General features: G+C 32.9%; 1 protein-coding gene across 4 annotated transcripts in view; it reads right to left on the bottom strand.

The window, feature by feature from the left end:
* Zasp66 (PDZ_signaling and DUF4749 domain-containing protein Zasp66) overlaps positions 1–23,996 on the bottom strand; it is a 548,712-nt gene that overhangs the window by 87,007 nt on the left and 437,709 nt on the right. For 3 of the 4 annotated variants that reach the window (XM_072545345.1, XM_072545356.1, XM_072545336.1), the window contains one exon: positions 9,026–9,173. In XM_072545345.1, the coding sequence (XP_072401446.1) occupies positions 9,026–9,173 (148 nt within the window). Of the gene's footprint in view, positions 1–8,935; positions 9,174–23,996 lie in introns of all 4 variants that reach the window. The other variant, XR_011952064.1, reaches the window with a different exon arrangement.

Genomic DNA, 23,996 nt, shown 5'->3' with positions numbered 1-23,996 from the left:
TGGTTGTCACGTTTGTAACAAATCATATAGAATATATCAATGTGAATCATTTCTTAAACTAAGTATTCAAAAAATAATAGAGGAAGTTACGAAAATGAAACTTTGTTTAAATTGTCCTGGAAAATCACATTTTTCAGCTGATTGTCAATCTAGCAAATGTAAAAAGTGTGGTAAAAGGCACAATACACTATTACATATAGAACATTCTAATAATAGAGTTAGTTCAGAAAGAATACAAGAGAATTCAACTACAAGAGATTTACATAATATAAATGATGCCAGAATTCAGGCAAACATGACACCATTCATACCTGAGAGTCAGACATCAGTAGCTAATCCTTCAATTCAAAGCACACATTATGTATCTTCACAAACATTATTATCCACAGCTTTAATAAATATATATGATTCAAAAAACAGTATACACACATGTAGAGCACTGTTAGACAGTGGATCTCAAACTCATTTCATTTCAGAACAATTATGTAAGAAATTAGGGATAACGTTTTCAGATGTAAATTATGCAGTTAAAGGTGTTGGACAATCCGTATCCAACATTAATAAACAAGTCAATGTTAAAGTTATGTCCGGCATAAATAATTTCAAAATAAATATCATATGTCTAGTATTACCTGTCGTTACTGAAAAATTACCTTTAGTATCTTTTAATAAAAAACATTTACAAATACCAAGTCATTTAAAATTAGCTGATCCAGAGTTTAATCAATCAAGACAGATTGACATACTGTTGGGATCAAATAATGTATTCTGGTCATTACTAGCAGTAGGTCAAATCAAATTGGGACCAAACATGCCCATCTTACAGAAAACCCAACTGGGTTGGATCATTGCTGGAGATTTATCACTTTCAAGGGGTAGGTCCAACTCAACTGTCAATTATTTCAGTATTAACAATGCATCAGAGGTCACTGATGATTCATTAACAAGGTTTTGGAATATAGAAGAAATAAATGATGTCAATAAATTAACAGAGACTGAACAATATTGTGAGGATCACTTTAAAAGTACTACAAAACGAGATGATAGAGGTAGATTCATAGTAAATATCCCATTTAATCAGCAGATTTAGATGTTGGGAGAATCCAAACAAACAGCAATCAAGAAATTTGTTTCATTAGAACGTAAATTACTTGCAAATTCAGAACTAAGAAAGGAATATGTCAATTTCATGTCTGAATATGAATCACTGGGACACATGACCGAAGTCAAGGAAAACAAAGGTAAAACAAATTATTTTTTACCTCACCATGCTGTAATCAACAACAAAAGTTTAACTACAAAGCTTCGTGTCATATTTGATGGATCTGCAAAAACAGACAGTGGCATATCATTGAATTATGCACAATTCATTGGACCAAGCATTCAAAGGGATATATTCACAGTTTTACGTAGATTTCGAAAGAATCAGATTGTTATAGCAGCGGACATATCAAAAATGTATCGCCAAATTCAAGTAACTCCAGAGCAACGAAGCTTACAACAAATAATTTGGCGCAGCAATCCTAATGATAATTTAAAGACATACCAATTAAATACAGTAACATATGGTACTGTATCTGCTCCGTACCTAGCAATAAGGTATTTATACCGAATATATGAGGAAAACAAGGACAACTATCCAATTACAAGCAAGGTAATCAAAGATGATTTCTATGTGGATGATTTGCTCACAGGAGCAAACTCAGTAGAAGAAATATTAGAAATTCAGCATGATGTTAGTAAGTTGTTAGGTGAAGCTGGTTTCGAGCTTCGCAAATGGTTGAGCAATAATTCAAATATATTACAACAATTCCACATGAACAAGGAATTTGATTCCAGTTCAATAAGTCTAGGAGAAAATGAGCAGAACAAAACTCTTGGTGTTTTTTGGAATGCACATACTGATTCTCTTCATTATTCCACTAGTAATATGTCACAGCATAATAAAATCACAAAACGATTAATATTATCTACAATAAGTCAATTGTATGATCCCTTAGGACTACTAGGACCAATCATAATAACAGCCAAACTCATCATCCAGGAATTATGGAAGATCAACCTGACTTGGGATGAAACTGTTCCTCAACATATTCACACTAGGTGGATAAAATTCAAAAATGGGCTCAACTTCTTGAATAAATTAACCACACCAAGACATATATTACTTTCAAATTACAGTCAGATAGAACTAGATGGATTTTCAGACGCCTCCGAAAGGGCATACGGAGCATGCCTCTATATACGCTGTATCTCAGATGCAGGACACATTTCTTCACATTTAATGTGCGCTAAGTCAAGGGTAGCCCCCATAAAGCAGCTAACACTACCAAGACTGGAATTGTGTGGTGCAGCATTACTGGCTAGATTGTCAAGGATGGTAGTGGACTCCTTAGAAATAAAATTTGATAGACATTATTTTTGGTCTGACTCAACAATCACCCTATCCTGGATACAAGGTCCATCGAATAGGTGGAAAACATTTGTGGCAAATAGAATGGGAGAAATTCAACGACTCACAAATGCCAATCAGTGGCATCATGTTAAATCAGCAGACAATCCTGCTGACTTATTATCACGTGGCACCACCACAGACATTCTCATCGGGTCACGACTCTGGTGGCATGGCCCACAGTGGCTAGAAACAGATTCTTCTCAATGGTCAATAAAGGATGTTGTACAAAGAGACAACTTACCGGAGCAACGCACAGTGGTAAACCTATCAGTTAATAATAAATGTACAATGCAAGTGAATCTTGACTTATTTAAAAGATTTTCTTCTATAATACGACTACAAAGAGTTGTGGCATATATCATTCGGTTTATTAAAAACATAAAGCTAGCAAAGGAACAAAGACAAATAGGTAGTCTCACTCTCAAAGAAACACAATGTGCTAGGAGCACTTTACTTAAAATTGTGCAAAAGGATCATTTTACACAAAAGTATGCAAGTCTTGAAAATTCAAAACCAATTAATAATAAAAGCAAGTTATTGTCATTGAATCCATTCATGGACCATGATGGTCTAATACAGGTAGGTGGACGTATAATGAATTCAGAAGCAACATTTGATAAGCAACACCCAATACTTCTGCCATCCAGGCATATCATAACTAAGTTAATTCTAAAGGCTGAAAATTAAAGGTTATTTCATTGTGGTGCACAAAATCTATTGTGGTCAATTCGTAAAAGGTATTGGCCAATATCAGGTCGAAACTTATGTAAAGATGTCATTAGAAAATGTACCATTTGTTTTAAAGTCAATCCTAAATCAACTCAATATTTGATGGGTAACTTACCTGCAATACGGATTAACCAATACGCTCCCTTCTTCAATGTGGGTATTGATTATGGAGGACCTTATTTTTTAAGGAACAAAAGATCAACTGGAGCTAAACTTTACAAGGCATATATTTGCATTTTGTTGACAATGGCTCTAATTTTGTGGGCGCAAATCGGAAATTAAAAGAAATAATTCAATTTTTAAATTTAAATTCTAACAAAATATTAAACTATTTATCTTTAGAAGGCATTAAATGGCATTTTATTCCAGCAAATTCTCCCAACTTTGGTGGAATATGGGAGGCAGGTATTAAAATTACAAAATTTGATTTACTACGGGTTGTGGGAAATGCAAATTTGGTTTTTGAGGAATTTTACACTATCCTAGTTAAAATTGAAGCCATCCTCAACTCTCGACCTTTAATCCCTTTATCCTCTGATCCTGAGGACTTGCAAGCACTCACTCCAGGACACTTTTTGGTTGGAAGACAGCTCACTGCCATTCCTGAACCAGACTTATTAGATGTACCAGTTAACAGACTATCAAGGTTCGAACATTTGCAGTCAATTTGTCAACATGTTTGGACACGTTGGCACAAAGAAGTTATCTCAGAGATGCAGCAGAGAGTAAAGTGGGGGCAGAATGCAACCAAGCTACTCAAGATTGGTTCCTTGGTTTTAGTGAAGAAAGAAAACCTGCCACCACTCAAATGGCAGCTGGGACGAGTGATCGAGGTTCACCCTGGTACAGACCATGTCATTAGAGTGGTTACAGTGAAAATTCAAGGTGGAACACTAAAGCGTGCAGTATCACGTGTGTGCGCATTACCACTTGACTAACCGTTAACAAACTGCGTGTATAGACTTATACTTGGACATTTTTATAAGCTAATAATTTACAAATATTTTACAAAAATTTAATATTCAGCAATTTAATATGTTACGTTTTGGTTATATTGAAAGTACATACGGCCGGCATGTTAAGGCCATTATTGTATTTTGTTATATTGTCATATTTTTTTAATAATACATTTTATGTTTCTTTCGTACGCCTATGGTGTGTTAGCGCGCATATTGTAAGTGTCTGGCCCACCGCGCAGAATCGATATAAGATATGGCCATCGAGTTAGAATCTATGGAGAGGGCATCACGTGACTAAAAACGACCTCACTTCGGCCATATTGTTTTGAAACTTTTGACAGATCGTATATGTTTATTTACGTTTGTTGTTTTTCGAATATTTTTAGTTTTATAATACTTTTATAGAAACTGTAATAATATATTGTGATAGTGCATAATAATGGTTTCTTGTTCTTAACGTAGTTGCAGTGGCAGAAGCAATGTTAATAAAAAATCTTCAGGAATAACGTTCTACAGGTTAGTATACAAATATGTAAACAAAGTAATGGCCCGTACTTCAGAGAATAAATTAATAGTATTTGACTGTATTAATTTATCTTTATGTATAATATATCGGATAAATAAATCATAGTTTATTAAAAATGTATTGCACTTTGTAGATTATGATTAAATCTTCTGAATAACTAGTCATATTTTTATAGTAGTTTTAATATTATTGAGTCCGGCCATGATCCCACCGCCATATTGGTATCACCGTTAGCCACGCCTACCTACGCCGTTTTTAATACACACGTTAATATGCTCATAGCTTCCTCATAGATTCTAACTCGATGGGTATGGCGGAAGGTAGGCAAGAGGTCAGCTTGGTACCTTCACTTTGTCAATAAATGCTATTAAGAATAAATATTACAAGTTCACGAAGTATTAGTTTTTAATAGTAATACAGCTAAAGTGTTTACAGTCCACTTAATTCAACACACACACATAACGAATCTCATTCCTAATGTTAAAATGGTAAATCTTTAAAATACCAAAAGATTTGTCATTCACAATTCTTGACGCAATTTGTGATATATTATACAGCACTTCGAACTGCTGTCTGGAGATTCTACAATGGTAGTTGAGAACTGGATATCCACTATTTCCTAATAATCCATTGTCCATAAATTCCCTATTTTGTATACCCATAATATGCAAAAGTATTTAACAACTCCTAAAATAGCTTTATAATAATTGCACTTTCATATTGTACGACGAGTAATATGGGTACCTATTCTTTAAATGAGAAAATAATTAAATTCAACGTTTTACTTTTTTCAATGATCTTATTTTAATTTTTATTATAAAAATATTTAATGTCATTCGTCAAAATAAAAAGAATAAAATCTGTGTTTGCAATAACTCTCTATTGACGACATACGCATTAGGCAAGGTTTCAAACTTTCAAGTAGTGTCAATGGCTTACTGTGTTATATAACACAATAGTGTTGACATACTGAGTTGATGCATTAAGCTAAGCCAGTGTTATTGTATCAACACCCAAAAATTTAGTGTGTTACCCATGGTAAGTTGACGCGGTTTACTTAAAAAAATTACATTTAAAATGGGATGCGTGTTTGAAAGTTAATCGCACGTATGTAAGCTGAGCTATACTTGGAAAAGCTCTATCGAATGCCTATTTTGCAATTATATTGTTTTTAACAAAATTTATTATAACTCCGGTTCGAATAATTGGATCAAAGTTTACAAAACGCCATTTTATTCATTTTTTTAAAACCAAACAATTTCCATTTTGCTAAAAAGTTTGGGAGATACAATCATTTAAACAATTAAATGTTAATAACAAATTATCTGACGGGTTTTCACCCTGGTTCCCTCGAAAAATCGAATCTACGCACCTAAAATACAGAAAAAAACGTCAAGGTACCGAGGGGACATAAAAGCGAATACTCAAACTCCACCTTGGCTCCTAGACTATAAATTTTGCGGACTTTAAATCAAACTTTTAATCAAGTCATATATTACTTTAGTAATATTATTGTAGAGTTCGGTTCTGCATGGATAACTATAATGTTGTATTCAATATGGGCTCCGAATATTTTTAACATTAACACAGTTTAATGTAAGTTGTAAATTGTGAATCTTAGTGATATATTGAAATAAACTGTAAGTGTACAAACTCCTTACATAATATCCAGTTAAATTAGCATTAAAGTCAGCAAATTGCAATTATTTGTTATTGTTGTCAATAAACAAATCCAGTTTTACCAGTAAATAACCGCCTTTAGTAAAGACCGATATACCTGTTTTAGCAGGTGTACAGAGTCGGACTTACTTTATTACTCACTCACAAAAGTTTATCGAAATGAATTCAAACATGTAATCACACAACAGTTCTACAATACAAGACCATCAAAATCAAATAAACACATCACAGTCATACTCTTCGGCAGCGTCGAGAGTGCAATTTCCTTTAAAGTCCCAAGCAATTATCTTTAGTGCCTTAGAAAACACCAAACTTCAAGACTACCTTCTCCCACTTGGAAATATAATTCAACCGAAAAATATAATCTTCTGTTCTAGATTATCTAATAATCACATATGTATGTATTTATCCAATAAACAAATAGTGGACGATTTTATGAATAATCATGGTCAAATAGAAATACAAGGTGAAATTGTCAGAGCAAGAAGGTTAGTTACACCAGCGGAACGACTTGTGCTCTCCGGCGTATGTCCTTCAATACCGCACGACTTGTTAATCAGTGAGTTACAAAAAATCGGCAGAGTTCCTGTCTCCCCCATGACCTTCCTCAAAATAAGTGCTTCTATGCCTGAGTACAATCACATCCTTAGTTTTCTAAGACAAATCTATATCAGTCCTCACAATCTAACGCTACCAGAGTCATTTACTCTTGTTTTTGACAACATGACATATAGAATATTAATTTCTCAAGACAGTTTAGTTTGCTTTAGATGCAAGAAGCGAGGACACATCGCTTCACAGTGCTCCGAATCACTAGCTCAACTAAACCCCAACCAAAACAATGAAGCATCGGTACCCAGCGCAACAAATATATCCTTGCAAGCATCCAATGACACAAACCCTTCTCAATGTGAACAAATATCTATTTCTAATATCCCGGAGATACCGAACAAAGTAGATGCATCAAATAAGAACAGTCACATAATTAATCAACCAAAAAGAAACTTTGATGAAATTATTTCACCTGAAGCAGATCCATCTTCAAAAGAATGTAACATTTTTTCACCACCTAAAGTCCAAGCAAAATCTAAAAAAGCTAAAATTAGTTCAGCAAGCACTTCTGAATGCTCATTTTCTCTCTTACTTGACCCTGCTAAAAACTTCATAGAAAATCACCCTCTACCTTTCCCTCTAAACGTTGATCAACTTACCATGCTCCTAATGAATATCACGGGGTCAGCAGATCCTATACCCACATTTCAAGAATATACCACAGACCTAGTAGCTTTGTCCCATATGCTCAGTCAAGTTTATCCCCATTTAAAGGAAAGATCCATAAAACGTAAATTCACGTCTATAATGAAAAAAATCTATAATTGTATTAGCAGTGAGGCATCGGAAGCGGAAAGTGACACATCTCAGTTAAGCTAACATTAATTAAAAACATCCCTTGTTGTCCTTTCTGACTCTCTCAGCGCAGTCAAAGCTATGCAAAATGTATACCCTAAACACCCCATTGAGAAAATTATCAGGGCCGAATTAATGAAAACTCAAGAAAATTTCAGAAGAGTCCACTTCCTATGGATACCATCTCATATAGGCATAGAAGGGAATGAAGAAGCAGATACTAGTGCGCGTAACGCTATCACCAGTAACACATCAGAAACAGAGTGTCGGAGTATCGCAGGCGATCTAAAAGTTTATTTCAAGAATAAGGTGTTAAGTGCGTGGAATCGGGAGTGGAATGACTCTAGTTCGAAACTCAGAACCATCAAAAGTGATCTTTTTTCATGGAAGTCCACAGCCAGAACTAGAAGATGCCAAACTATTATTACACGTCTACGACTTGGACACTGTAGGTATACTCATGCCTATCTCTTCTCAAATAGTAAACCTCCAAAATGCGAAACATGCAATACAGTAGGCAGTATAAAGCACTTCTTGATAGACTGTCCTAAATATGTAAATCAAAGACAGTCTTACAATTTGCCAAATAACCTGAAAGCACTCCTCAACAAAAGTTTAGTTCCGAACAATTTATTAAGTTACTTAAAATGTATAAATATGTTACACACAATTTAACTTAATTAATTGTTACAAATGCTTAATTGTTCACAAATTGTAATTAATTGTTACAATGATTGATTGTTACAAATGTTAAATTTAATATTATTACAAATGTTACAGGAATGACCTTTGGGTGGATGCGACTTTATTTCTTTAAATAAAAAAAAAAGAAATATTATTGTAAATTATAAGAAAATATATTTTGCGGGTAATATTTAATTAAATTCAATAACTTAACTTATGGTACTATAATTGAATAATTATGTTAATTAAATTTACTAATATTTGTATTTTGAGAAGGATTTCCGAAGTGGAAACTGAAACGTCAATAAACTTATTTTCACCTTTAATTGTGGCTTATTACCATATTTAAATAGTAATTACTTTAAAATGGCACAAGAAAATAGCTTCAGAACAATTATAGTTTTTATATTAAAAAATATTTTTTTTGTAATATAAAGTGATTGTCAAACTGTTACAGTACAGACAAACAATTTTTAAACTATTTCAAATGCTTACTCATTATGTAGGTCTGCAAAAAGCCAAAATATTTGATACTTGCAAAGCTGGCCAGGGTAAGCTAAATAAAGCAATTTAGTTCTTGTTTACCTTACTGGGAATTGTTTTGTTTGGAGCATACACTTTACTTTGTGGTGGAATAGTCACTTCTTGGATATTATCACCCAATTCTTCTTCTTGTAGAGCTTTGTACGTTTCGCTTTCGGCAGGATTAAACTTTACTTGTCTACGCGTTTGCCTAAAAATAGGGGTATTTAATAAAAATTAATATTAAATATCTATTAAGCACAATCATATTATGTTAAAACGTATTCAACTTAAATAATTGTTAATAGTAGGTAGTAGCAAAAGTAAAGGTATGGAATTTAGTTTAAGAGAAAAATTAAATAATTTACATAAAAATAATAATTGTATCGGATTGACCTATAAATGAGCAGTACGGCCAGAGATGAGGGCTTGTGTCTTAGTATCACTCGTAGGTATATTGATTTATAATGGAAGAGTGTGTACGCTTAAAAAAGCCGCAATATATGTAGAGAAATACTAGGTAGGTATACTCAAAACAAATAAATATTATCTACCAAGTATTCTACTCCAGTTTAATATCAATGCATCAGATATATTATAACGATTTCGTCGTAGTTGTAAATTAATAGGAGATAAAACCAAATGTAGAGCATATAGTGAAATCTGAATATCTTAGAATAACTATATCGAGCGGGAACATTATTGATGAGCAAAAGGGAGACCCATTGCTGAGAAAGTGACAAAGTAATTGGCAAAAGCAAAGGGTACTTTGTACTAAAGTACCAATACTCTAAAGCATAAGCAGGTCTTTTCGTACTCTTTTAGTAAGTGATAGATTCGACCGTTACTTGATGGAAATTCATTTTATCTAACAATTAAACAGGTATGCGTTTACACGTCATATTTTGTAACTGAATAAGTTGAGGAGGGGATAACTGTTTGTCTCAAGTTGGTCATTCAGAATTATGTCTGTATTTTTTAATTTGCTAATTTCCATAGATTCTAATATTCATGGAATCTACAGATAGCTTAAGGCCTTTATTATAAATACACTTTTTTAGTAATAAAAATATATAAATAGAACCTAGAATACGCCTGTAAAAGTATGTAACCTTTGATCTCTGGGATAAACCCATCTCCTGAACAATGGTGCCGATATATGTAGGTAAAATTTTCTAAACCTATTTTAACCTGTTTATTTCCTCATTATCAATATATATGAGTTGTAACCGATACCACAAACTCATTTACTTATAGAGACTATATATTGACTATAGTTATTACTATACAAATCTGACTCGAAATATCGTCTTAAAATAACAGCAACAGAAAAGTGAAAGATTAGTCATTTTTTATGAAGGTTAAAGTAGAAGCTTTCACGAAAATTGAAGTACTAATAAGACCACCGCAATCGGGCGTACCCTGGGTAATAAACAATTAAGTAATCGTTAATTCTTAAATCACCCGTTCAATATGTTTTTTGTCAAATCGGTCCTTTTTAGGACCAACTATTCTAATTATGTGTAAAAATATTAAGAGTATATCTAGAGATAAAGACACTCCACTTTACATATGCGCTTAACAAAATGCAGGAAGCACATAGATGGCCAATCCTATGGTATTTGGTATTAAGCTAATCGCTGAAAATTACATATTAAATGCAGGCAAAGAAGCAAAGAAAAACTTATAATGAGAGAAAACAAAACCAGTCAGCTGAGAGAACCTTTCAACGATGTTGAGCTTGAATCCGCTATCCACGTATATAATGAACAATATTACGGCTCCTGGCTGAGAATCTGAGCACAAAACTAACTATAAAATTTGAACTAAAAATACAACAATGGCTAATATCCAAAGTCTTTAGACAAGCAAAGCAAAGACAAAGTTGTTGCCTTGCTTAAACCTGGCAAAAACTCCAACGACCACAAAAGCTATCGGCCAATATATCTTTTTATTTTGTCAGCTATACAGAATACTTCTGTACATGATCCTTAATATAAACCGATAATAGAAGAAAAACTCAAATTAAAAGACAAAAGTGGCTATATATGACAGGTTAGATCATATATGTCACAAATACTAAATCTTGCCCAACACAGCGAAGAGAAGTACGAAAAATATCAGGTATAAGGAGTGGTATTTGTTAATCTAAATGCCGCTTATAAATAGTTATTTAAATAACTTATAAAATATTTAGTTATAAATTAGTCAGCCAAATTCAGGGAATATTAAGACTCACATCCACACATAAGCTCTACAATATCGTAGCTATCAATCCACCTAATATCCGAAGATAAGTAGCTAGAGAGCAAAAAAAACAAAGTCCAGATTCGTGACATCCACTATACGAATACCAGCCCATTTTATGACTAGAATCAAGGAAAAACTGGCTATATCAACACATCTTCAAGATATACAAACAAAAATATAAGCTGCTCCTCGCCATCTGATCCCTCGAACGGAACTTCCTTATGGTAGTTATCTTCCTTAAATCTGCCAGGAGGACTCTTGCCTGCAAACACCGGTTAACTTGTGTGCATGTGGGGTGGTACAAGACTTATCACACTTTCTTAGTTAACTTTACCGTTCAAATCGCTCTTTTTGAAGGGACAAGGTTTATTTATGTGAACTGAACACGTAAAGTACAGTCAGTAAGCTATTACTTATAAAGATCATTGCAAATTTGACACTAACTCCACTTATATTGATTACATATTACCCCTAAATACGAGATAAAACATTCAGAAATATGTAATATTGGTGAAGTGGTATAATTCATGTTAGAAAAATTAATCATTCTTCCCTTTTTTGTGCACTACTACCCATTTTAACAAAAAAATATTCACTCGTATTTTAGCACTTAAATATTTATTTTGAGATAACCTTCTATTCAGAATTAAAAAATAGAATAATAAGAAATAGAATCCAGAAAAAAATAAAATAATAAAATAGAAGAAATAAAATAATAAAAAAGCTGTATATAAGATATCATGAAACAATGGATGAAATAAAAGAAGTTCTTATTAACCGGATTCTTAACTAAAACGTATAAAGACATACTCACGTTAACAAAATACATACAGGAAATTTTCGCATATGAAAAAACACATCCAACTTGGTAATGAAATCCTTTTGTATCTATAAATCTATTTTTAGAAAAGCACGTACCTACCAAAAACAGGTATTTGGTAGTACACATATCTGTTACATACTGTAATGCGTATGAATGATAACAAAAGTAAGGAGTCTATATGAACCGTTTAGAATACACGCTGGAAATAAACGGCTTAATCCCATAGTTGCCAAACTATCAGAGCTTACTTAAACCGTTATACATATGGTTCCAATATACACGGAACAAGATCTGAACGACCCCTATAATATATACACGTGAACTAAGCGATATACATTCATGATACAGGGGTACTTAAGGGCTCCACAAAATTTTTAAAACTTGTGAAACTATACATGTTGACGAATCGACAGAGCCAATATTATGGAATGGTCAAGTGAGTTCCGTATATCGGTGGCCACTTGACCACGGAGCTCACTTGAACCTGAATTTTAACATGGGCGGAGTCCACTTTATGCCGTAGATATATATATATATATATATATATATATATATATATATATATATATATATATATATATATATATATATATATATATATATATTGATACGATTGCGGTTTATAGAAAATAGTTTATAAGTTATATACTAGATAATTTTAGATATAACAAGTATTTGGTTATTTTAAGAAGTTATATACTAGAGAATTTAATAAAAATATATTTATGTGAGGGCATTTTTAAGAAATAAGCATATAAAAAGTATATTTTTTTAGTAATTATGATGTTGTAGATATATTTAAGTGAGCCATGTGACTAGGCAACCAGATATACATACTCTGAAGTGACGTTTAAGAATATTTACGAATTTAAGTGGGGTTATAATAATAATGTTAGTTTAAAATGTTTAATTTATATATATTTACTGATTTAAGTGTTTATTCTGATCTGAAAAGCCTAAATGTCAACAAAATTATCAATAGAACATTAACGAATTCTCCAGAATGCAGAATTTGACCTTTGTTTATGTTGGAACATTCTGGAATAATGATTATGTCGGTGGATCGAACAGATACTTTTTTCGAGAACATCCATATAGAAGAAATAGAACTAAATCGAACATGATTTCTTACCAGATGGTTCTGGAAGGTTGAAAAGATATAAATACCCGTGATTTGGATTCAAGATGGCCAGTTTATTATGAAAGTTAGTAGAAGATAGACTCATTTAGTTAGTGAAGTCAATTGTTCAGAATTTTCAAGACAGTCAATCAGTTACAAATAGTCCAATTGTTTAATATAGTGAGTTAAATGAAGATTAAAAATTATGCACATTTATAATTATACACAAATAATTATTGAAGATTAAAAAGTATATTAGAAGAATATTGGAAGAAATTAAAATTATATTATGATTGGAGATTAGTATAAATCAACTTATAATAATTGGATATTGGTATATTGAAAAGAAGAATAAATATAAATGCTGTTTTGCTGGTTTGCTTGGTGGTTTATAAATGCTGGTGAAGAAAAATATATCTTAAATTGGTAGAAGCTGATAATTGGAAAAAGTAATTTCACAAAAACAAGGATAACCGAAGTACGAAGACATTCAGTGGTGATTAGAATCTATATAGTGGAAAACAGTTCATTTAGGCATTCAGTGAAAGAAAGGTACAAAATTTTGTTAATATAATTTAGTTAGTGTCATAACAATTTCAATTTTGAAGATAGTTTGTTTAAATTTAACATTGTCTATAGAATTTAATTAGTTTTATAAGAATATCAATTTAAAGATAGTTTATTTTAAATTTACATTAGCTAGTTTAGATATATATGTGTGTTTCATAGTAGATCTAATAAAGATAATTTAAAAAGTACTTACAAACTAATTCTTTGAGAACCGCGATAAAAACCCTATATATTATATTATTAAAAATACTCATTGCTCATCATTCAAACAAACAATACATCATAACAATATATATATATATATATATATATATATATATATATATATATATATATATATATATATATATATATATATTTGTCCTAGGCACTTTTTCTGTCAATAAACAATGCACTCATTGTCATGGACTTCTCATTCTCAATTTGAGAATTCTTTCGAATGTTTTAAAAATACATGAGTAATTGGTCGATGTAAACCGGATGATCTTTAACTTTTTCAGGTTTTAGAATTAATATAACAAAGGAATAAATTTGTAAGAAAGTTTTTGAGTTTGAAAGATACAATTATAAATATTCAGAAGTAATCTTTTGGCCAGCATACCCATTGTTGTAACATAATATACGAAACCTGATCTGGTCATGGTGTTTTGTGTTTTTAGATATCGTAGTAGCATATTCCAGTTCAGATAATGTTATTTTTCAAGTAAATAATGTTCTAGTATAAGTAAACTTGGATGAGGTTAATAATGCCCAACAAAAGGTGGACATAGCTTATATAGAATATCTTCTGGAACTGAAGGAGAGCATGTTTTTAATCTTTATGTTTTTGTTGTTCAATTTATTCAAAATATTTCATATTTCAGTTGATGGGCAGCTGGAGTTACGACTGGAACAAAATTAAATCCATGTGCTTCTGACTTTCTGTTTAAACATTTTTTTAGTTGTAGCTTCTATCTTTTTATATTTGAGAAAATTATTCAGAGCGGATGAGGTGTTCATCTCACCAAATCGATTTTTGTCTATGTGGAGGAATGAAGGGTACGTTTTCAGGGATAGAAGGGATCGGCGCTTGTATTGATTGCTCTATCCAGAGTTAGTACCATTTCATGACAGTTATCAGAGATACAACATTCTTTAGTTCCATTTCAAGAATGCTCTGCAATAATTCCCAGTTGGTCTTCTCTAATATCTATTTCCTTGGATAGACAACGGTAGAAAGTAAATAAATATTTAATTTAATGGATATAATATCATAAGATATATGATCAGATCCAAGAGTTCTCTCCAATATTTGCCAAGGAGCTATTGCAGTTATTCCAGAAGTAACTAATGTTAAGTCTACAGCTAATTTTGTGGAGTTTGAAGGAGTAATTCTGGTTGCTGCACCATCATTTAGAATTATTAAGTACATATCAGCTAGTGCTTCAATTATTTTATTGCCATCAGTATCATTCTTTGGAGAACACCACACCACATGATGGGCACTGAAGTCGCCTCACAGTTTAGTCAAGTACTCTTCAATACTCTTCAAGTAAGCAATTAAAAAGCCATTGTCATTCTCTAATGTTTTAACATTTATAACATCCAATCTTTTATAATTATTCATCCGTAGGCCTTAAAATATAGCTACACCTCCAAACCTGCGAGCTTGACGATTTTTTATAATAATATTGTGTTCCCTATAAAGAATCTTGTCTTTTGCCTTATAACAGGTTTTAGATAGAATTGCAATGTCAATATCCTTAGAATACAGAAATTGTTTAAAATATTACACATTAGACACAGTTGAATGACTCTCCTATTGAATTAAATCTTTAAACTTTATTATAAGCCTATATATTTAAACTCCATTATAAGATGTGAATCAATTTTCTAATAAATTAGAAATGGCTTTTTAATTAAATTTTTATCATTGTGTAAACTGTCCTTACAATTTAAAAAAATCTGAAAGAAAGCTGAATATTATAAGTAAGATCGACGGGCTAGCCATATTTTTGTAACTCTTTTATTATTAATATTATCGCTATCATTCAGTTTTCTTTTTTTTAATAATTCAATGCTATTGCACTTGATGTGGAATTTCTTCTCACAACTTCCAGTTTATAGATGCTGTATACCGAAGGTATACAGCATCTAGAAGGTACCATTTCTAGAAGGTAGTGGAGGAAAACTGCTCAAAATTAGCCATTAACGAGAATATATTATCAGTCAATAAATTTAAATAATAATTTTAATTATTATAGGTTTTTTCAGCTTCCTGAAACGACATCTTTTTTGTTGCCATGATTTCCTTAATTTTACGCTCTTTAATATATTCTGAGCATTCTCTTGATAGTACTTAGAGCGGCTAAGCACAGTGTAAATATTTGGTTGACATAGAGAAAACCGTATTAACATGATTTCCACTACAGTTTTTACAACGCTCTTTCTCAATACACTGTTGTGTCATATGTTCATACCTTAAGCATTTCTTATACTGTATAACGGGATATATGTACGGTTTCACCGGAAAAATGCAACTATTGATTATGACTTTCTTTGGTAAAGAAGATTCGATGAATGTTGTACTTACGAGTTTTTTACTAGTTTAGTTTCATTTGTTTCTGTAATTACTCTACACTTTAGTCTTTTTAATTATTTAATATTACTATTTGGATTCTCACATTTAAGTTTTTCTAGTAGATGTTTTGCTAAACACTCTATTAACTGATCAAATTAAACCACGAAGTTCTATAAAAAACTTTGGGCCATAACCAATTAGATTTTTGGCTTCTAAAAAGTCGCTACTAATATTTTTAGCATTTAAAGCATTATTCAAAATTAGTTTAATTTTGTTTCTACCAATAGATTTAATTTCAGCAATGCTATTTCTGAAAATATTTAAATGTAAATAATGACGAACTCGGACAATTTTTAGAACGAAATAACGAAAGTTTTTGTCGCAATGTTTTTTCTCAGAACTAGAAATATTATCTTTTTATTATAATTATCTTTAATTAGAATGGACTCACCAGGAATATCCATAATTGTTCCACTCGGATTATCAATCTTCTTTCTAACAGATATGTCACTAAATATAATATATTGCCACCAATACACAGCTATAAAATACGTCTAATCTGATTAAGGTCGTGGCATATTATCATGCACGTTGCATTTCCAGCACGTAGCGTTTAGTTTCCGAAAAATATAATTTAAATGGTTTTAAATATGAACAACTCACACTGTCCGGAATGTATTGTATCAGATACCTAACGTTTCCGTTCAGTATATTCGAAAACAATATTTTACTGAGGCCGACGGCTACGTAACGAGTCGTAACCGGTTGGTACAGATAATGTGAATTAGATGTCAATTTCCCCTCGTTGTCTATTTAGGTATTTGTTTGATTTTGATAGTATTTAAAAAAATAATTTTTAGGCTATTTTGTCATTTATGCATGTGTTTTTATTGCTTTGGGACAATTATTCATGAAAATGATAAACAATTAGGACTTTTGTATGGAAGTGATACCTCTTCTTTTTAAAAATACTTTTTGGTTTGATATGTATGGCTTCGTTAAATGTAGTATTTTGTTTTTTAGCTGAAGGTGAAATTAAATTCAAAACATAATTCAAACTGAATTCTGTTCATTCTTTAATATCCATAATATTTTTCATTGTCATCAATTAATTCTTTGTATAAACTCCAGTATTTACCTTCCTTCTTCCTTTCTCTTAGCATTGGATGTACTTCAAACCTTCTTTTTACTACAGGTTTTCTTTCTTTATCGTTAAATAGAAGAGCAATTGCACATCATTTTTTGTCGAGAAAAGCGAGATCATATCTTCACCGAACCAAACTGAAACGTTCTATATATGAAAATGTGAATGTGCAGTCCGATTGCTGGACTGGAAACGCTACGTGCCGGAAACTATACGTGCACGATAATATGCCGCGACCTTTAGACGAAACTGCCTGAACCGCCGAAACTGAGAGTATCATCGAAAGACTAGAAATATACAGAGTAGGCCACCAAAAACTTTACACCAAATCTTTGTTCATATTCGTGCAAAAAATAAAAAATCGATCAAATCCGTTAATTATTATTTTGACGGAGACATTTTTGTAAATATACTCATTCTCAAAAATTTAACCCTCAAAGAGGAATTCATCTCTAAAATCTTAAATATGTACAGTGGTGTAGGTATCGTGTCATACACCACTTTAAAGTTTATCTATTTATCTTTTTGGGAGTAGTTCGTCTTTTATTTTAGATTGTAAATTTTAGAGAAATTAAGTTAAAGATTCAGTTATCAAATATACATATTTACATTAAGATTAACAAATTTTTTTTCGTTCAATGATGTTCCTACAAAATTCTAAAAATCAAAATCGTTTATATTGTGAAATAAACTAGTTTTATAATTTACATTTTTTTTATACCGTAGAGCCAAGAAATAGCAGATTACCCTGCTATAATCCCAAAGCTGCGCTAGCGGTACAAAGGGAGACTTTTATGATTATATGCCAAATAGGTAACTAAAGGGCAAATATCGTTTTCTGACAATTATTATGTCTGTTACTCTTTTTTATGTTTTTAAATAATTAAATTTTATTAACTAAATTAGGGCACTACTTTGTAAACAAGTTTGCTGTTGTTGTTTAAAATGTAGTAATGTAGTGAAACCAGTAAGTCTGATATTCTGTATAATAATAATAATTTTTAACCGTTTATGTAAAATTTATGTAAACTTGTGTTTTAAAAAACTGTCATAAACTTAATACACCAGGGAAATAAGGCAATAAATTCCATGTTGGGAACACTGTCCCAGCCAGGTTATAAATGCATTTTTTGGGTACAATATACCTAATACGAAAGATGTATTGAATAGATGGGTGGAATACTTTAACCGGGCACTTAATATAGAGGAAGAAGAAGAAAACCTGGAAGACGAAAGAGATGAGGTAAGGGGAGCAGACGAGAAGGAAGAGGAACCACCAACGATTCTTGAACTTAAAGATGCAGTTAAATAGCCAGAAACAAATCTCCTGGAATAGATGATCTCCCAGCTGAACTATATAAACAAGGTGGCCATGATACCATAATGGCATTACAGCAGCTTATAAAAGAAATATGGACACAGAAATTCCTCCCAAATGATTGGAATATTGGAATACTTTGCACCATACACAAAAAGGAGGTATCTTTAAATGCTTTATCAACACAGGAATTACGCTTCTAAATGCAGCGTATAAAATATTTTTCACAGTACTATGTCACTGTATGGCACCATATGCATAACGGATAGTAGGAAAATACCAGGCTGGTTTAAGAGGTGGAAAATCGAAATTCATCAGATTGCAACCCTGAAACAAATTTTAGAAAAAAACACTTGAATATGGCATTGATACTCATCACATATTTATAGACTACAAGAAAGCCTAAGACTCTGTGAATAAAAGAGAAATGTTTAAAGCAATTAAAAACTTAGGAATACCAAACCACTTGGTAAATTTAACAAAACTAACTCTTGAAAAAGTTGAATGTAGAGTACGAATTCAGGAGGCACTGTCTGAACCTTTTAAAAAAATAACAGGCTGCGCCTCGGGACCTTCTCCCCTGTATACTGTTCAATCTGGCTCTGGAAAAAGTAATAAGTATGTCACAAATCACAACCACTGGTTCAATATATAATAAATCAGTGCAAATACTGGCCTATGCTGATGATATCAATATTGTAGGGAGAACGGAAAACGTTGTACGAGAGGCGTATGTAGCATTAAAATAATCAGCTACAAAAATGGGTTTAATAATAAACACCAACAAAACGGAGTATATGAAAATAAGCACGCAACCACAAATCCTACGACCACTTGGTATAGAAAAAGAAGTCATCGAAGAAGTGAACGAATTTGTATATCTGGGGCGCACCTTAATATTAAAAATATTACTACCGCAGAGATAAACCGCAGAATTTGCATGGCCAATAAATATTATTTTTTGCTCAATCCTCTCAATCCTTAAATTTACAATTACATCGAGAAATACAAAAATAAAACTTTACAAAACAATAATACGGCCAGTCCTAACATATGGTTCAGAGAACTGGACTCTAACAAAATAATAATAAAAACATGTTAAGTAGGATGTTTCGAAACAAAAGTACTAAGGCGCAGTGAATGACAATGGAGTGTGGAGAAGAGGATACAACTTCAAACTTTATAAAATATACCAGGAACCTAATATCGCAAAACATGTTAAGATATGACGTCTGAGGTAAATAGGGCATGTAATACGGGTGAACAAAATGACTCAGCTAAAAAAACTCTCCTTGATAGACCCATTGGTCAGAGAAGAAGAGAAAGACCCAGAACAAGGTTCCTTGATAACATCGATGAAGATATGAGAATGGGATTACGTGCTTGGAGGAGAAAGGCCATGGATAGGGACAACTGAAGAGAAATTCTTGAGGAAGCTAGGACCCACGCAGGTTGTAAAGTCAGAATGATGATGATACCTAATACATCATAAATACAAAAAACAGGATGTGGCACTCCGGGAGTGACCGAGAAGGGGAAGCATAGCGTTGTCTATGCTTCCCAGCATAGACAACGCCTATGATGTCTACAGATGTAGCGATGGTTTTTATTTCATTTGTTTTGATTTGATTTACTTTGATTCGATTCACTTTCAATAGATACCAATCAATTCGGTGCGATTCGAATCCAATCACTTTGATTCGAATCCAATCGATTCGATTCGATTCTAATCGATTCGATTAAATTGAAATTGATATCAATAGAGTCGATTCAATTTCGCGGTTCTCGATTATCTTGCTTTGGATATCATATTAGTTATACTAATTTTGTTGACAGCTTCTCGGAAAAGGAATACGGAGGATCTGTTAAAGCATTTGATCAGATTTTTAAGCCATGACGTGCTTCTTCGACCTTCCCCGTTTCTTCCATCTATTTATGCATTGTATTATTACTTATTAATTTTAATCGATTCAATTCGATTTGATACCAATTGATTCGATTCAACTCCAATTGATTCGATTTTATTATAATCGATTCGATATGATTTAATTAAATTCCAATCGATTTAATTAGATCAGATTTGATTCTATTTCAATCCAATAGATTCGATTACAATTAATTCGATTTGATTCGATCCGACTCTATTTTATTTGAATCGTTCATTCGAGGCCAATCGATCCGATTAGATTCAATTAGATTCGATTAGATTCGATTAGATTCGATTAGATTCGATTAGATTCGATTAGATGCGATTATATTCGATTATATTCGATAAGATTCAATTAGATTCATTTCATTAAAATTTCATTTCATTTCAGTTCATTTTGTTTCATTTCGTTTCATATCATATCATATCATATCATATCATGTTATATATCATATCATATCATATCATATCATAAGGTCCATTCCCTCAACTCGGGCATATTTTGATAGATTCATAGCTGAAAACCTACAACACAAAAGTTCCTAGCTCACAGTATTAACAGCTTAAATAAACTTTTATTACAGACTTCTTTCATTGAAAAAAGAAGAATTATTATAAATAGTGGAAGTGTATATTAAACCTATAAAATTTTGGGTAGTATATATTTAAAAGATATATTTTAGTTTTTATAATTTAACATAACTATTTATTACATGGTGCATATAAATAAATATTGATTGTTGGTAATTCGTACTATTCTATTTTATTTAGTATTTAGTTTGTTTACTATTAATATTGGCTATGAGTACGTGTGCTTGGTTTTATAGTTATTTCCAGCCACTTCTAGTCTGTCAAAAAGTAACTAACCCAAAAGTGGGTTCATCTCGACGTTTCGCTACAATTATATATAGCTTCTTCAGGAGAACAAAAAAGAAAGAGAAAACAAAAGACAGGAAGATGGGTAGTTAGCAACGGTAACTCAGTTACTCAACGCAACCAGAGGCGAATACTAACTACCAAGATGGGCATTTGGTCACAGTAACTCAACTACTTAACGCAGCCAGAGGTGAAAACCAAATGCCAGGACAGGGATTCACGTCCAACAGCTCAGAACACTAACGCGTCGAGAGGCGGGGAGTGAATCCGACGATTACTCCGCTACCGCTCTATTTATAGTCGCGGTGACCTGTCGTGTCGGGACGTATCGGCACACTCCGTGGCGCGAACGTCAAGAAACGCGCGCTGGCCAATCATGTGGCTGCATCGTGGTAGCGGGACCGGACGGCGGCTCTAGACTGAGATTCCAGATGGGAGACAAGTAGTATCCTTCCTCTCGATTGATATTATGTGGATTTTTTCGGATCTCTAGAGATTCGCGGATTTTCCTGGAATAAAAGAAGGGGCTCTTAGAAATAATATGGGTTTTTTCGAACAATATGGAATGACCGGTTTCTTGGCAGTGTTCTGCAACTGCAGAATGGGAGAAAAGACCTGATCGAATGCATCTTTGATGCTCTTGAATCCGAGTTTTGACGGAACGACCAGTTTCGCCAATATACACTTGTCCACATGAACAAGGAATAAAATAGACACCACAGGAAGATAGGGGCGGTAATGGGTCCTTAGGAGAGGGTAGATATTGTGAGATTTTCTTGGGTGGTCGAAAAGTAGTCCTGATACCTTCTTTGCGAAGAATTTCGCCAATCCTATCAGTGACACTTCGAATATACGGAAGAAAAGCCACAGGAGTATTACCCGAAGATTCTGAATTTGTCGTCCTAGGGTGTAAAGGGGGATGTAGATGTCGGTGTGTAATATTTTAAATTGTGGACTTGGAGTAACCGTTGGCGACAAGGGTTTTTTGCAGATGGCCAAGTTCTTCTCTAAGGTTGTCAGGTTCAGAAATCGAAATGGCCCGATGGATGAGAGAGTTGATCACAGAATTCTTTTGGGCAGGATGGTGGTGTGATGAAGCATGTAGGTAACGATTCGTGTGAGTCTTTTTTCTATAAACAGAGTGACCCAATCGGCCATTGGGCTTGGAGGTGACTAACACATCGAGAAAGGGAAGGGACCGATTATTTTCTACTTCCATTGTGAATTTTATACTCGGATGTTGTGAGTTAAGATGATCTAGGAAGGGAGAAAGGGTATGTTGACCATGGGGCCAGATGATAAATGTATCATCAACGTTGCGGAACCAGACTTTTGGTTTTAAGGGGTAAGATTCTAGGGCTAAAGACTCAAAGGCTTCCATGAAAATGTCAGCAATGACAGGGGAAAGGGGAGAACCCATTGGTGTTCCAGATATTTGTTTGTAGAAATTCCGACACATATGGTCCGAGATATTTCTTCCTCAGCTTGAGTCCACCACCAAACTGCGTTCTCTTAATTGCCAATAGGTCCCCTTTTCTATACATTCTCGGCTTCTTCCTTCGTAAGTCATACCTGCGCTTATTGTCCTCCTGGACTTTGATTAACTGACGTCTACTCTTGTTTCTTAACATGTCTCTACCTTCATCATATTGTTTGATCATTTCCTGCTCTATGATTTCTTTCATCCTTAGATCCTCTTTATTCTTCATCTTTGTCCCAAAAAGTACTTCAAATGGCGTAGCATCAATGCTTCTTTGATAAGTGGAATTAAAAAACTGTTGCAACTTATAAATATGCTTATACCACTTGGTCGGTTTCTCTATACTCAATTTGGTTAATACTGGGATTAACGTTCTATTGACACGTTCTACTTGCCCATTGCCCCTTGGCACACCTGTCGTAATCTTAATGTGCTTAATTTCTTCACTTTGGCAATACTCTTCGAACTCGTTGACTGTAAATGCAGTACCTCCATCGGATATTATTCGGAGGGGATTTCCGAAATCCTTCTGTTGCCTCTTCATACATTCTATGACTTCTTTTGCCGTCGTTGATTTTGTAGGATAAAACCATGCGAATTTAGAAAAATCGTCGATGATCACCAAAATGTGATTATAGTTCTTGTTGGTTGTAGCTAACGGTCCTAAATGATCAATATGAAATGTTTGTAAAGGTCCATCGATTTTTAGTATCGGATGTAACCAACCTTCTTTTTTACCTTCTTTTCTACTTCCAAGTATACACTTAATACAATTTCTTACACAATGCTCGACTTTTTCTTTAATGTTAGGAATATAACATTCTCTTTGAATTAACTCCTGTGTTTTTGTTACAGCAAAATGTCCTACGTCGTGTAACAATTAAATTACTTCTGTTTGCATTCGTTTCGGAATGACTAACAATTCCTTACCTTCGTCATATTTAAATAGAATATTGTTTCTAATCA

Source organism: Diabrotica undecimpunctata, chromosome 1 (genome assembly GCF_040954645.1).
Source record: "Diabrotica undecimpunctata isolate CICGRU chromosome 1, icDiaUnde3, whole genome shotgun sequence".
Lineage (NCBI taxonomy): Eukaryota > Metazoa > Arthropoda > Insecta > Coleoptera > Chrysomelidae > Diabrotica > Diabrotica undecimpunctata.
This window is presented reverse-complemented; position numbering and strand designations above follow the sequence as displayed.